General features: G+C 37.3%; 1 protein-coding gene across 1 annotated transcript; it reads left to right on the plus strand.

Annotated features, from left to right (window-relative positions):
• The first annotated feature begins 10,123 nt into the window (after positions 1-10,123).
• On the plus strand, positions 10,124-11,411 carry LOC754657 (prolactin-releasing peptide receptor-like). The gene is made up of 2 exons (XM_030973853.1): positions 10,124-10,859; positions 11,389-11,411. Exons 1-2 carry the CDS (start codon positions 10,124-10,126, stop codon positions 11,409-11,411), a joined length of 759 nt encoding a protein of 252 aa, XP_030829713.1.
• The last annotated feature ends 4,145 nt before the right edge of the window (positions 11,412-15,556 follow it).

The following is a 15,556-nucleotide window of genomic DNA, read 5'->3' on the forward strand; positions in this document are numbered from 1 at the left end:
CCATTCTACGAGTGTGCCTGATTATCATGGATCACAATAATTTGTCGATGTTGGTGGCAAACATGACGTCCAATGACTCGAGCCCTACCGACGAAATCGCCGAATTAGGGGTGGACTTCGATATCAGTAACAATACCATCGTAAATCTAACGTACTACATAACGTCATTAATCTTAGGATTAACCGGCAATGCCATCATTCTGCAGACTTACGCATGGAAGAAACGGAAGACGAGCACGGATTACCTTATCATGGGCCAAGCCGTCATCGACTTCGTTGCTTGTTCGTTTTCTTTGCCCTTCATCATCCGGAGCGGTTTCCCCGAACTCATTAAGATAGGTTTGTGTCGCTTTGTATTCTACGCGGAAGAGATCTTCGCTCTTAACTCCTTGCTCCTGACCACACTGATCAGCATAGACCGTTATCTGGCCGTATGCCATCCACTTCGACGTCGAATGACGGTACGAAAGTCGATTTCACTCATCATACTTTGTGTCGTTATTTCCATCGTGATCTACCTACCCTGTCCAATTACGACATCCTGGACCATTTGGAATGAAAGAAGAGTATGTAAGTTTGTGTCATCGAATCCATTGGGGACCGTCTTATTTGTATTGCTTATTTCCAGTGTGTTCACTGTATCGTTTGCCACGAATAGTTTCCTTTACATTTTGATATATGCTTTCTTACGAAAAAGAGCGAAGATTCACGCCAAGCTGACAGGCAATGAACTCCCAACAGCTACTGTCGCTTCAAACGCCATTAGTTCACTCGAGTCGAATTCGAGGGTTAACCACGCAGAAACAAGTAGTGCAATTCGTCCTCGTCCGGATGACACAAACATGAAAGACCCGTCCGAAGCAATACAGGTTTCATCGCAATTGGAGACAGCAGGGTGTTCAAATAATACCAGCATACCACCATCTCTTAGAGGTGTAGTTGCCGATTCGACTCTCACAAAGTCAATAACTGAACCATCGCGTGACTACGGCAAACACATCCCACTGCCTAAACGTGACGTTATACCTGGTCATCAAGAAGCTTCATCATCAACGACGGCAGCTACAGTTTCTCAACGTCGTAATCCTAGTCCGCGTCGATCAAAGGCGCAGAAGAACAACAAAGACTTTGGACGAAAAACAACGCGTATGCTGCTAATTGTTACCATATTCCTCTTTATCACTTGGATTCCACAGGTTGGGTTTCCATTCATCCCTTCTTCGATTATACACGGAAAGATTCACATTCTAACACTTCTCTCCACATTCTATAACCTTAGACTGACCAATCACATTGCCAACTTCTATGTCTACTATTGCGTTAATAGCAGTTTTAGACGAGATGTCAAGGGGTCATTTGCAAAGTACCCACACTGCAAGTAGCTCATAGAGATGCAATTCTATGATATGGAAAGTACATTTTAATTACTGTATTTGCCTTCAGAGGGAAGGTGTAGGTATAGGCATGGAGCACATCTAGATTTGTGAATCCGATCGTGTGCAGTTGGTCCATCGTTTAATTTAATAGCTGAGGCTAGAGACAAAAGGGCGTGCTGCGATAATGTCACGAGCCTAGGTTTTCCCACTCTCAGAAATTTCTTTTATCATCCTGGTTATTCTCGCGTAGTCATTTATTCATCTGGTCTTCAAAACAACCAGCAATGTTTGTCGCATAGTAATAGGCGAAAGAATTGAGATGGAAAAATCAACCTTGACGAGTAGACTTTTATTTGAGTTCATGTTGAGTAAACGTTGTGCGCTCATACTATACTGGTAAATGTGTGGGGAGAAAATGGCGCCACGCCATATATGGAGCTAAAGGGACCCAGACCTGTATTTAGTCGAAGGACTGATGTGGGCTTCTATAGATTAAAGAAAAATCTCTTACAGATATAGAGCAACGCAACGTAACAAGAAATATAACTGAAATTAAATGAATTCGCCATCTTTTGATAAATGTATAATTTTATGTCTATTGAGTTGCCACGACGATCGCAATCGCCTAATTGCTTTTGGTTTGATCGTTCGAGGGTGCTCGATGTCAATCCTTTTCCGAGCGGATAGGAAAGACAATCTTAAAGGTATAGACCAGTTTTGGAAACGTCTCCCTCTCAAAAAATGAAATGGAAGCTCTTATTACCAATCATGTGAAAGAATATGTTTTGATTAGTACATGATAATAGAAATTTTGCTGGGGAATCGCCTACTTATTGATATATTTGGTAAATTATTATATCTATCCGGACTGGATAGATATTGCGTAGTCCCATTTACATGTTTCTGTGTACAGTGCTTGAAGCTTTACCAAGACTGGGCAACATTTCTTATCATTTTGATGATTACAGAACCTTGCAGTATACACCAATACTTATATGCTAGATGATCAATCTTTTCTGATCGATCCCACAACGTTTCTTTCAAAATGCAATCGTATCACCAGAACTGGTCTTTACCTTTCACACAATTGACGATCACAAGACATTTATCCCTTTCTTTGTTTGTACCCCCCTCCCTCGACCTCTCTTTCTGTGTTCATCAGATATGGGGTAACAATAACAAGCATGACATGAAGGGCTGAATTTTTTAGAGTGAAAAAGCAATAGAAAAAATGCTACGATCATGTCAACAGAGATCGAATGGTTTGTATCCGTTCATCCTTGCAATCACCCGCCAGAAAATTGTTTTGTGTTTTCATTTAAAAAGTAACATCAATATGGAAGGTATATTTGAAACGGTTCTCCAATTTAATCTGCTTTGTACGTGATCGGTCTTGAGGTGCGTGTAATGTCAAACGGATTGATAATAACATTACTGTTTTATAATCAGATAATGTATTTAAGTCATAGGAGAGAAATTTTATCTTTAAAGGAAAATTAACCTCGAACTATATGTTAATTCTACTTTGTAGGTCATTTTAAACATTATCTGGAAAATACAAAACTTCGTACATTTAACGAAAAGGAGACCGTAACTTTTTTTCAGAATACTTCGTCTTTCGCAGCTCTGAGAATTTTCAGTACGTCACCATTGTGTTTGCACACGGCCCGTTCTGTGACGTATCGCATGGATTCAACCGCTATTGCGTACGCCGTTTTCCTGCTGTAAACTGCACAATGTTCATTCAGATCACATCTTTTTTCCTGTCGACCTTCAGAGATAATACCTATATCTTGAATATTTAATTGCGATTGTGTTGGTCTGAAAACCGATGAAACGATTTACCCTTGGTTTTTGAGGAACAATTATTACAACCGGTACACCTTGTTTGACGTGTATTGCATATAACGCGCGCACCGTGCGCTACATCAGTTATCCTTGCGATACGTCACGACCCGGAAGTTTTGAAGGAAAATTTCGACAAAATGACAGTTTTCTTGGGGAGCGGACGACGTCGTAAATATGGAGAAGAAGGGTTTCTTTAATGTACTTGCAAAACGATGTTATTTGGCCTATACAGCAATGCTTTTTATATCAAATGAAACGTTGTTTTACTCTCTATGTCGTGAAAGTGCTTCGTGGTCGAGAGGTTAATTCCCCTTTAAAATAAAACATGTCAAGGACAATGGATCGATTGTAAGCCTACACAATTTTGTGTCGTTCATTATTCTAATCGGCTAAAAATTACTTTTCTTCTAAGCATTTAAAGAGTATCGATGACATTTATGTATAATTGTAGAGTGATTCTATGTCACACGTACATTGCAAAAGTATATTCATTTTCATTATTGTTTGTTAAAAATACAAAGTAGTAGCCTTTGGATTACTTGCGCGATGTTTACAGTGTAAACATGGTCATGGAATAGAATCATCTATATGCCAATATCAACAGGTGATAACATTAATATAATATTTGACGACAACACATTACTGTAATAACATTCGCACGGACTAGCAACAATGTCTAGCATGCACTGACTTCTAATTTCAATTGGGATTTGTTTCTAATGTTTCAATTTCATAAAATAAGATTTCATCAGATTAAACATCTGGCCATTTAATTCGCATATATAATTTTTACATCAAGGTATAATTTGTACAGATGGAAGATAGTACGTATACTGGTTATGAATGAGTAAAGAAATTAAAATGATAATTATACTAATTTTTTGAAAATTGTAATGCGTTTGAAATATAAATTCTATGTTTGATGTGGTAATGTTATTTAATAAGACGAAGAAATTTGTAATGAATGTAAATAGGGGCAATATGGTACCAACACTTCACACTTATTTGTCTGTCATAAGACAAAATATTTTGTAATAACTATGTGAAGATGTTGGGCAGAGAGGCAGGCCGTGTGTCATAATTTGATTTCTCCATCTTGCATCAGTTGCAGAATAAATTCTGGGATATAAGGATACACTGGCAGTAGAATTATTTAAAATCGCCAAAGGAAGAAAACAAATATCGAGGGTGTTATCGCTAGATACTTTTGTCACACCACCAAACTGACTCCAGACCTTCTCCAACCAGACCGGTTTGGGGGATATTCGGATAAATTCATTTTAGATATTTTTTTTGAAATATTTTGGTCGATCAATTTTCGGTCTGGTGTCGATCTGTATGATATGCCTGGGGTATTAAGGTGGCAGAGCTGTGGTGGAGATTTTGTCTACTAGCGGATAAGTCACTAGAAGCTGATGGTACGGGGTTCGAATACCTGCCACGGTATTAAATGTAATTTACATTTTTTGGCAAGATATAAATCGATGTTTATGAGCCATTATGTCTTTATTTACAACTATCCACTACATGTATATAGTACAATAAATGCATTTTGTAATCCACTTTTTTCTTTATCTCTTTTACCTGCTTTGGGGAGAAACAAAATGCTCTAGATTTAACAAATGTCCACATGAACAAAGTTTTCATTACCACAAAAATATATATGCTCTTCCACCAAGTGAAATGATACGATGGAGTATTAATTTTCATCGCCATAGCAATAATTTAATTATAGATTGAGTGAAGAATCCTAAAAGTACTAATGTGGCATAAAGCAAATAGACTAGCACAAAATGGCAGAAAAAGCAGACATATGATACAGAGATGGTAATGGGATAGGGGCAGAGAGAGAGAGAGAGAGAGTGTGTGTGGGGGGGGGTGGGAGAATAGAGAGACAGAGGAAATTTTGGCAGGGAGGGTGGGGCAGAATAGGAGAAAGAAGTAAGATCGAAGATAAAGAGTGAGAGCTGGTATAGAGAGAGAGAGAGAGAGAGAAATAAAATAGAGTGATTGTTTGTATGTGTGTTTGGTTTGGGTGTGTAAAGAGAGAGGAAAGAGGGGCAGGGAGGAAGAGGGGTTTGGAAGGAGAAAAATAGAAGAGGGCGAAGAAAAATACAGGGAAAGGAGAATGGCTGAGAAAGAGAGAGAGAGAGAGAGAGAACATACACAGACAGAGGCAGAGAAGGGGGCAGGAGGGGGAAGAAAATGGGGGAGGGAGGGAGAGGAGTTAGAGTAGTAGCAACAGCAGTAGTAGTAGTAGTAGTAGTAGTAGTAGTAGTAATAGTAGTTGTAGTAGTAGTAGTAGTAGTAGTAGTAGCAGTAGTAGTAGTGGTGGTGGTGGTGGTAGTGGCTAATCGGCCACAACGTCCATTCCATTAATTACAAAACAACTAATACAGTGTGAGATATAAATTGTTAAAAACCAAAATTCAAAGCATGGAAATACATGCAAAAGAGGAACATCATACAATACTAACACTATTGTGAAAAGATAATTTTTTTTGTTTAGATAGCATACAATTGTCAATATTTAATGGAAAAAGGGAAAACAAAAACAAAAGCCTTTTTAATGTATTATATCAATACCACAAAGCAATAACTGTCTTTAAATGATTCCAGGTAGGAATAACTATATCATTATAAAGCTGCATGTCTAACGCTCAATCCTAACGATAATTACATTATACAAATACTTGATGTCGTGAATCACCTTCAAATAATTGAATTGAATTGAATTGAATTTATTTTCTTCTGCAACATACAAATCAAATTACATTTCAGCAATACAACATATACGAAATAAAACAAACTACATTTTAGCGATACAACGTATACAAAATATAACAACTGTTTTGAACGTGTACACATAACAATAACAGAAATGTTAACATTAAAACAGAATTCGACCTGCAGGAGAAGGGATATAACAGTATTAAAGTGCTTGTTTGAGGGATGGATGATTTTTTTTTTCATGGTGATGGTGATGATGATGATAATGATAATTTGTTCTGATAATCACAACTAACAAGGTAATTTCATAATTCCATGTCAGCTTTTTGGAAACTGTCAGAACAAAAAAACAAAACAAACTACATGATATATACATATTTCAGATTCCCCCTATACGCTAGGACAAAAGGAACCTCAGGACAGAATAGCCTTGACACAAATCCAATTAGTTTAATATCCCGGACACTTGTACGACGGGTAGTCGGGTGGATAGTGTTCAGGGTTAATTGCCAAGGGGGTGAATTTCCTATAAATACAAGAACAAATCATATGGCAAAACTCTTTTAACAGTGTATCGTTGTTAGCACCAATTGCCATACGTCTTTTATAGAATTAGAACTGCTCAAGTAAGGTTCATGAAATTCGTGGTATTTACATGGTATATGGATACACATTAAACATATATATTCATAACCGTGCAATATCTCGCGGCAGTACAGCTCCGTCTCTAACAGTTTTGAAGTTTATTTGTTCCACATTTACATTAAAAAAAAAACAATTTAAATTCTTTTTTTTTTTATACAAGCGTATATTGAAGCATTGATTACACACACTAAAATATTAAAGATTTCAAATCAAGTATAATGTACGGAAGATAGCCTAGGTACGAAGTTTCGTAATATATAGATATGACAGGCAAGGTAAAAACAATGTAAAAGTTAGTGGTAGGATCGACATTGAGTTTCATGGGGCTAGTGGAGCAATGTGTAGACCGATGGGGATGTAAAATCAATGGAATGCAGAACAAGTGGGATGTCGGCGGATGAAATGTAGACGCAATGTCTACCACTATGGGACATACGAGGTAGACCAATGGGGTAAACCAATGAGATGTAGAATCAATGGAAGATAGGGGTAAACCAAGGGGGTGTACACACAAAAAGCAAGAAGGAAAGTCACTAATACCCCATTCACAGTGGCCTCAAACACCGCGACAGCAGCGGGACTGTCCCGCTGCTGTCGCGGTGTTGTCTTCAGTGTGAAGGCTCGGACCCGTTATAAACTATCGCGGGATAACACCGCCTCGCGATAACGCCGCGACAAACTATCGCTAGGTTCGCCTAGCTACAGCAGCGGGACAGTCCCGCTGCTGTCGCGGTGTTTACTCAGTGTGAAGGCTCTCCGCTATAACACCGCGACAAACACGTGTGATTTGTTTACTTACCTATCACTGACCTCTTTTCTCCAGCAATGGGGAACATAAAGTGAAATAGAAATAAAGTAACCAGTGGATTCAAATTGATTTTATTATTATGTAGATATTATAATTATCCAAATAAAAATATTTCACACTTCAAAAAATTAAAATATTCTGACTGGAAGCAATAAAAATGCTAGTTTTTTAAAAAGTAATATGATCGAGGATACAAAAAGCTAAATCGAGCTAGCTACATGAGGAAGAGTGTGTAAAGTACAGCTAGCGCGCGCAATTTCAAGCAATCGAAAACCCCGCGCTGAAGTATTTCCGGTCATATCGGGGTCACTCGCGGGTCATGAGCCATGCATACACGTGTTTGTTACGGAGGTAATAAAAATCACCCGCTGCAGCGTGAATGGGTACATGATATTTATCCCGCCGCTGCAGCGGGATAACTTTTCTACTGTGAATGCATTTGTAGCGGTGTTATGGCGGTGTCGCCGCTCCGCTACAACGCCGCTACAAATTGCAAAACCACTGTGAATGGGGTATTAGTAATGTATGTAGTTTTCTGTCTTAAGTCCTTTTTAAATGTTCTTCTTTGTTAAGGGGTGTTGATGGGGAGCGGATATGATTTAAGATCATAGAATCACTTAATCTAAGTAGAAGCAGAAACGATCAAACAGATAGAAAAGCATAGACAACATTTTTAGGAAAATCGGACAACTAATAAGAAAGTTATTAACTTTTTAATGACATGAAAAACTATGATAAACTGTACAAATCACTACACAACTCACCAGTTATTTTTCTTGTATTGTTATCACGTATCTTTGTGTGTTTTGTTTTTTTGGCCAATCAAATGATTTTAACTAAAATATGAACATAGATATATTTGTACATGGAGTTTTATGTATTTGCATGTAGACACTAAAACAGCGTAAAAGATTGCTTCGTAATCATGAGAAAGTTGTATTCTGATATAATAAACTTCATTTTACAGTGATTATGAAAATGTAATATTTTGTAAACAATCTCGCTTTTGTTTTATATTCATGAAATATTTTGTGACGCTGTGCATTTTAAACATATTTCTTCGAATATACCTTGGTTCAAGATACATGTATGAAAACTCGACAAACAAAAAATGAGAAATTGAATTGTCAATATTACAATATTAATTGGTGAGTTGTGAGGAAAAGATGTCATTGCGTTACCAATCTGACTAATGTTTTTTTGATAGTTTTTCACGTCATTACAACTATCATAACTTTCTTATTCCTTATCCGATTCACCTCAAACTTGTTATATTTCTGTTTGTCTCATTTTTCTGCTTCTATTGAAGCAAGGTATATAATTGGACTGGACTTAGCTTACATCAGCATTTTTCATTCTTTGTCACTGTCAAATAATATTATTCTGACACATACTCACTATAATCGCTACAATGTATAGTTTTAAAGGATAAGTGAAATATAATATAAGTACAGAACATTCCCTTATATTTTGTAATGCTTGTGTCTTGAAATAATTGTATCATCTGTTTTTTGTAAATGTTTTTTTTTAAATTAAAACGGAAACTTAGGAGGTACATTTTTCATCATGGAAAAAAAAAACGATCCTTCGAATTTCGTGTGTGTCAGCTAATGATGTCACTCAAGACAATGCTTTGTTCTAACATTTTTTTTAAAATAAGATTTCTCAAGTTTAATCTAATTTTGGAAGAAAACTTGGAAAGGGTTTTCCTCATGTTTAATTGGCAAGATACAATCCAATTATACAAATTTATCAACGACTTCCTCATCTTTCTCTCTCGCTCTCCGTTTCTTCTATTTCGCTGAATGTCAATTTTGTTTTCTCCTTCATACTGGCCTAGCAATTATTTAAACAGATAGCACCTCATTTTCAATATATGAGCTAGAAGGATTATGAATTTACAAGTCATCCTACTTCTATAAAGTGATGCACTCCTCCCATTCCCTATCATTTCAACAATTGCAGGTGACGATTCGGCTAAATCGTCTGTCATCCTCCGATAAAAATAGAAACTGATTAATCATTTGTTTAAGGTGAACGAAAGAGTCTTCTATTTAATGGTTGGTTGCTTGTGTTGTTAATTTTTATCTGACTGCTGTGAAAGCATGTGTATGCTTGTAGGTAAGCAACCAGGAGACTGAAGGCTTCAAGACCTCTCCGAGAGCATTGGACGAGGATTATTGCCTAATTGACTGGCACTAGCGCATCGAATTGGTGTTGAACCCTGGACCTTCACGTTATCAGACCATTGCTCTACAACTGAGCCATTGCGGCTCCTTCATCTTTCATTAATGATAACTGTGCATTGATTATTGAAAGGCACTCTTGTGTGGCTTTTCTGGCAGACGGTGATGACCAGCTGATACACCACTTTGACAATCTCCAAGAGCAGCAATTTTCAGTAGAGTAAGGCAGTAAGTGTCACCGTGCCTATGTCAACCGTAAAAGAATATTGTACTTCCTCTTCCATTTGTGATCGATTTGGGTCCTGCCTAACTGATTATTAACAGTCAAGGGTTTGTGATATATATGTCCGTGATGATGGTGCCCTTTTGATGTGCCAATTTGACAATCTCCAGGAGAAGCACTTGTTTAGTCCTAACAAGGAGTGAGTGTTCTACTTATGAACTAACGGGAGAGTGTTGTACTTCCTCCTGAATTTTTTATCACTTTTGACCCTGCCTAACTTTGGATTGTGCCTTGATTATTGGCCATGATGATGAACGAGACGATCGAGGAGCATCATGCGTGTGAGGCTGAAGAACATCACGACGACGAGGCATTGCATGATGAGGTCAATATCAACGCTGTTACCAGCTTAACCTTCTATATCATGGTTTTAATATCAGGAATACCGGGTAATGCCATCATCCTGCAGACTTACGCATGGAAGAAACGGAAGAGCAGCACGGATGTCCTCATCATGGCCCAAGGCACGGTCGACTTCATCGCTTGCTCATTCACGCCAGCATGCATCGTCGAGAGCGGCGCTCCAGACCTGATTACCACCACTTTGTGTCAAATGAAGTTCTCAGTAGAAGAGGTTACAGCTCTTACCTCGCTTTTCTTAACCACACTGATCAGTGTCGAGCGTTATTTGGCAGTATGTCATCCATTGCGACGTCGAGTGACAGTACGAAGGTGGACTGGGGTGGTGATTGTTTTTGTTGCTCTCGCAACAGCATTTAGTATTCGATTTGCGATGTTTTCTGAAGTATGTTCTTTACATGAGACCACGGTGTGTCAACAGCCGACATCACTGGGCTATTCCTTATCAAAGACTGCGTTTTTTCTTGTATCGTTTACGACGACCACCATCCTTTACGCCCTCATCTACGCTTTCCTGCGAAAGAGAGCAAAGATCCACGCCGACCTTGTAAGCGGTCAATTCCCACAAGCGACAGTCGGTCCGGATTCGAGTAGAGCACTAGAATCGATGGTAAACCGCACAGGTACGAGTGCTAATCCCCGCCTTTCGGAAAACATCGCAAGCTTCGAAAACAAAGTTGAAACAATTCCTATTCCATCACCTTTAAGTTCTCCAGGATGTTCAAGTTATACTAATATGCCACTTCCTTCACAAATTGAGGTTGGTTGTTCGGTTCCAAATCCGAATCTGACATTATCGTCAACCGAACAGTCACACGGCAGCGAGAAACCGGCTCTTTTACTGCCGATAGACATGAAGGCTTATTCCACGGCAAGTCCTTTCCAGCATCGGGTTCGCGACACCAATCGTACTGACGAGCCGAAGAACCGAAAAGAACATGACTTCGGCAGAAAGACGACCCGAATGCTTCTCGTCATGACCATGTATTTCTTCATCACCTGGCTCCCCCATATTATAATAATCCAAATACCCCATTCAGTAATAGAAGAAAAGGGGGAAGAAATTGAAGGATTTTTTGCTTTGATTAGCATTCTCTTGACGGTTAGACTCACTAATCACACCGTCAACTTCTTTGTTTATTATTTCGTCAGTAACAGCTTTCGAAGAGACGTGAAGGACTCTTTCAAAATCTGCATAGCCAGGAAATAGTTACTTTATAAATATAATGACCGTTAGATGTGAGGAGTCATTTTGATTTGGTTATTACCCGCACTAATCAAATTATGAAGGCAATTAGCGTATATGCTAGTAATTTAACATACTGATTACCCTGTTAGTTTTGCAATCGTTGTTACCTTTACTGGGGCAGACAAATGACGTCTCGTGTGCAATGTTTATTAGAGCTCTAATAACATAATCCTCCTCAGGGCCTAGAGTTTTTTAAAGCCAGTCGCACATTACATGATCGTCCTGCGATCCGATTTATCCAGAAATGGCAATTGTATTAGATCTAAACAAAAATCCTCCTCCTGATTTATAGCTTCTAAATAAAGATAACATTATTAAAAACCGGACTATTAGTGCATTTATTTTTTCCAGTCAGAATGAAAGCTAAATCGGGTTCACATCGTAGACAATAGCATTATTGGTCTGACATAAGCACGATTCTGAGCCGATTATTCTTTTCCTCTTCCAAGGAAGCACAAAATGCCTTTAGATTGAGATTTTCTCAATCATATAACTGTTAAGATCATCGGTCAATAAGAGTTTACATGTTTCAGTTTACGAAATCAAATGCTATAATTACATATTATTCCGAAATCGGATCGTAGTCGGAAAGTGTGCGGTGGGTTTTAGGAGCACTTGCCTCAAAACTCTTGGGCAAGTACAAACATAAAAAGTGATTGGGCACATTTGGCTAGTAATAGGAAAAAGCTGCTCAATATTAGGTAAAAAGGGAAGATACATGTTTATCCCCATTTGCGGTGCATTTTCTCCAACATTGTGATAAATGTATTACCAGCCAACTCGCATGATCCTTTTTACCCAGCATTTGGTAAAATTCTACCCACCGGTTCTTTTATAGTGTAAAGGGAGCGGCGATAATCACCCATCTTAGTAACACCATCCGTAATAGTGTTGAGAACATGTTTTGTTCAACACGATGTTGTAGGCTTCCTCAAAGAGCACATTGTGGTCATTATTCTACGAAAAACAAATAATTTGTAGTGTCGTCATCGATTCGTCATGTAGCGATTCGCTGTTCAATTTACATATCTATCTGAAACAACATAATAGAAAGGTAGGATAAAATGTCGGAAGTTACTGTTGGGCCCAAGGAATTACATACAGATGTCACAGATTTGCTCTGAATTCTTTTTCTGCTTAAATATCATATAATTTTTTTGTGTGGAATTTATAAGTAAATTGTTTTCCAAAAAACACAGCTCAATTGTTTGTAGTCCTGAAGTAATTATGATTGATATTTCATTGATTTTACTATTTTCTTTTTAGGTTTTTGATTTGGAAAGCAATGATCATATATAGAGCCACAAACCTCAAAAGATATATAGTTTAACTGGTTAACATCAGTAGTTAAATTTTTCAAAGTGAATTCCCAGTTCACCTTACTCAATTCAGTACAGAATAATAATATGTTTTCTTCATAAATATGTCTCACACTTTTTGATTTGAATTCATAATAAGATTATAAATACAAAATATAGGTATGTGGTCACTTACATGGTATGTAATAATTCAAGACAAATAATCATCACATGTGCTGTTAACGAAAATATTATTCAACAAAGTTGAGGTTTCTATAATGATTCGAGTTGGCTTTGGCCATCCAAGGCGAGTTTTTTCTACTCGCAGCACTACAGGAAAAATCTGAGTATTGGAAAAGCATTATTTATAATTATAAGTTCATAAGGACAAGTGTGACTTTGTGTGACAAATTATAAATAATGCTTTTCCAATCATCAGATTTTCCTGTAGTGCTGCGGGTAGGACAAATTCGCCTTGGACGGCCAAAGTTGGTACAAAGGGGGACCATGCAAGCAGCTGACTTCTCCTTAATGAAATGATCTCCAACTTGTTTGTCTATATATCTACATATCCATATGTCTATCTATGTATCTGTATGTCGATTTATATATCTGTCTGTTTATCTATATATCTTTCTTGTCTTGTCTTCTTACTTGTCTGTCTATCTATAAATGGGATTGTCTATCCATATTTCGTGTAGGCTCATGCAGGTTTGTGTAACTATTTGATCATGATCAAAACCATTCCACAATTTTGGTGTATTTTCCATATTATTGTCTTGACTATTATTGTTTAAAAAACGCTTTATCGTATTCGTTGACTTGGATTTTTATTGTACATATATATTGTCATCAATTGGAATTCGTGACCACGCACTTGAATGGTTCATGTCCTATTTGGATGAACGGCAGCAATTCATGAAAGATCTGATCCTGTCAAGCTCAGTTGTGGCGTCCCGCAGGGGTCAGTCAGGGGGCCGTTGCTATTTTCCTTGTACATCACTAGGCTCAAGCAAGTTTTACAGCAGCATGATGTCAAGTATCACTGCTATGCAGATGACATCCAGATCTACGCATCGTTCCTTCCCAATCAAAACGCAAGTCGGACTGTCAAACTACTCGAAGCTTGCGTCAAAGATTTGCAAACTTGGATGAACTCGAACTCACTCAAACTGAATGATAGTAAAACTGAACTAATTTTATTGGATTCCAAATCAAATCTTGCTAAGATACAGTCGTTCAATATATCCATATCAGATTCTGTAATTAGTCCTTCCTCGCAATGTCGTAACCTTGGTGTCATGTTAAACTCGTCTATGTCATTGTCAACTCATGTTTCTAGTATTTGTAAGTCAGTCAGATATCAACTAAGAAATCTAGGTTTTATTAGGAAATACTTAAGTCGTTCAACCACAGAGAAACTTATACATGCTCTTATTTCATCACGCTTAGATTTCTGTAATTCTATTCTCTATCTACTCCCTAACACACAACTTTCTCGACTTCAGAAACTGCAAAATACTGCTCCACGTATTGTCACACTTTCTTCTCGTAGAACCCACATCACCCCCATTCTCAAAACTCTTCACTGGCTCCCGGTATTTGACCGAATCATTTTTAAGTTGTTGTTGTTAGTTTTCCATTCATTGTATGACTCTGCTCCTTCCTACAATATCAAGTTGATTGTTAAGTATAAGCCTACAAGACGTCTTCGTTCATCTCAATCCTCCTTATTAGTTGTCCCTAAGACGCGCAGTTCCTGGGGGGATAGAGCTTTTTCTCATTCTGGTCCGTCCCTTTGGAATAAGCTGCCACTTAGTATTCGTAATTTAACTACCCTTCATGCCTTCAAAGTTGCTCTAAAAACCCATCTCTTTCTAAAAAGTGCTATTTAATCATGTCAATCTAGCGTAATAATTTGTGTTGTTTTAGTTTACTTTATTTTAGTTAATAATGTTATATTTTTGTGATAGTAATACATGTATGTACAGCGCCATGAGCGTCAGAGCCTGGCGGATACCGGCGCTATATAAATATCCATATTATTATTATTATATATATATATATATATATATATATATATATATATATATATAAAAATTAAATTCAAAATCTCTAAACATTTTCCCGTACTGTTCTCTACCCTATTACCCTGGTTGATTCGTCTTCATGGTAAATGAGAATTTCGTTACAGTTTTCCAAGGTGTTATCATCACTTTCCATCATCATCTTTGCTGTTTGATATATATTTCGTTGTAATATTTATCACTACAAGTTGATATCAAAATATAATATTATCAGCACGTTCACTTCTGAGTAGGCATTTCAATTCAAATTTAAAATCTGAACGGATTGCAATTCGATTGGATGTGATATTCTACAAACTTTTCTAAGCGGAAATGAACAAAAGGCATTATTATTTGTTTGATTATTCATCATTTATAAAGCTATCATGACGATTATGTGTTGGACTTCTCTGCACTGTTATAATGAAATTTAATTTTTATCTTCGTAGGAAAAATACTTGTGAAACATAATTCAGTAAACTAATCAAGCTAATTAGATATATTTAAGACGAATACAATTTTACTTTCATTGTGTTGATACATTATCGACGAATAAAATGTACACAGCCCATATGCTCTGTATTTGATGTAATTGAATTAAAAAACAAGTGAATTAAAAACGCATTGATAGTACTCTTTAAAGCCACACTGTCCTACTTGTAGCTACTTGCTCCCTCTATGTAGAAAAAAATGTTTAATCGGTGACC

This window comes from Strongylocentrotus purpuratus, unplaced genomic scaffold (assembly GCF_000002235.5).
Source record: "Strongylocentrotus purpuratus isolate Spur 01 unplaced genomic scaffold, Spur_5.0 spur5_contig_866, whole genome shotgun sequence".
Classification (NCBI taxonomy): domain Eukaryota; kingdom Metazoa; phylum Echinodermata; class Echinoidea; order Camarodonta; family Strongylocentrotidae; genus Strongylocentrotus; species Strongylocentrotus purpuratus.

Bases quoted from the DNA above. Each gene is read 5' to 3' on its own strand.
- LOC754657 (XM_030973853.1), top strand. From the start codon at position 10,124: ATGATGAACGAGACGATCGAGGAGCATCATGCGTGTGAGGCTGAAGAA. The intron at 10,860-11,388 runs GTACGAGTGCTA...TTATTTCGTCAG, and splicing joins ATCGATGGTAAACCGCACAG to TAACAGCTTTCGAAGAGACG.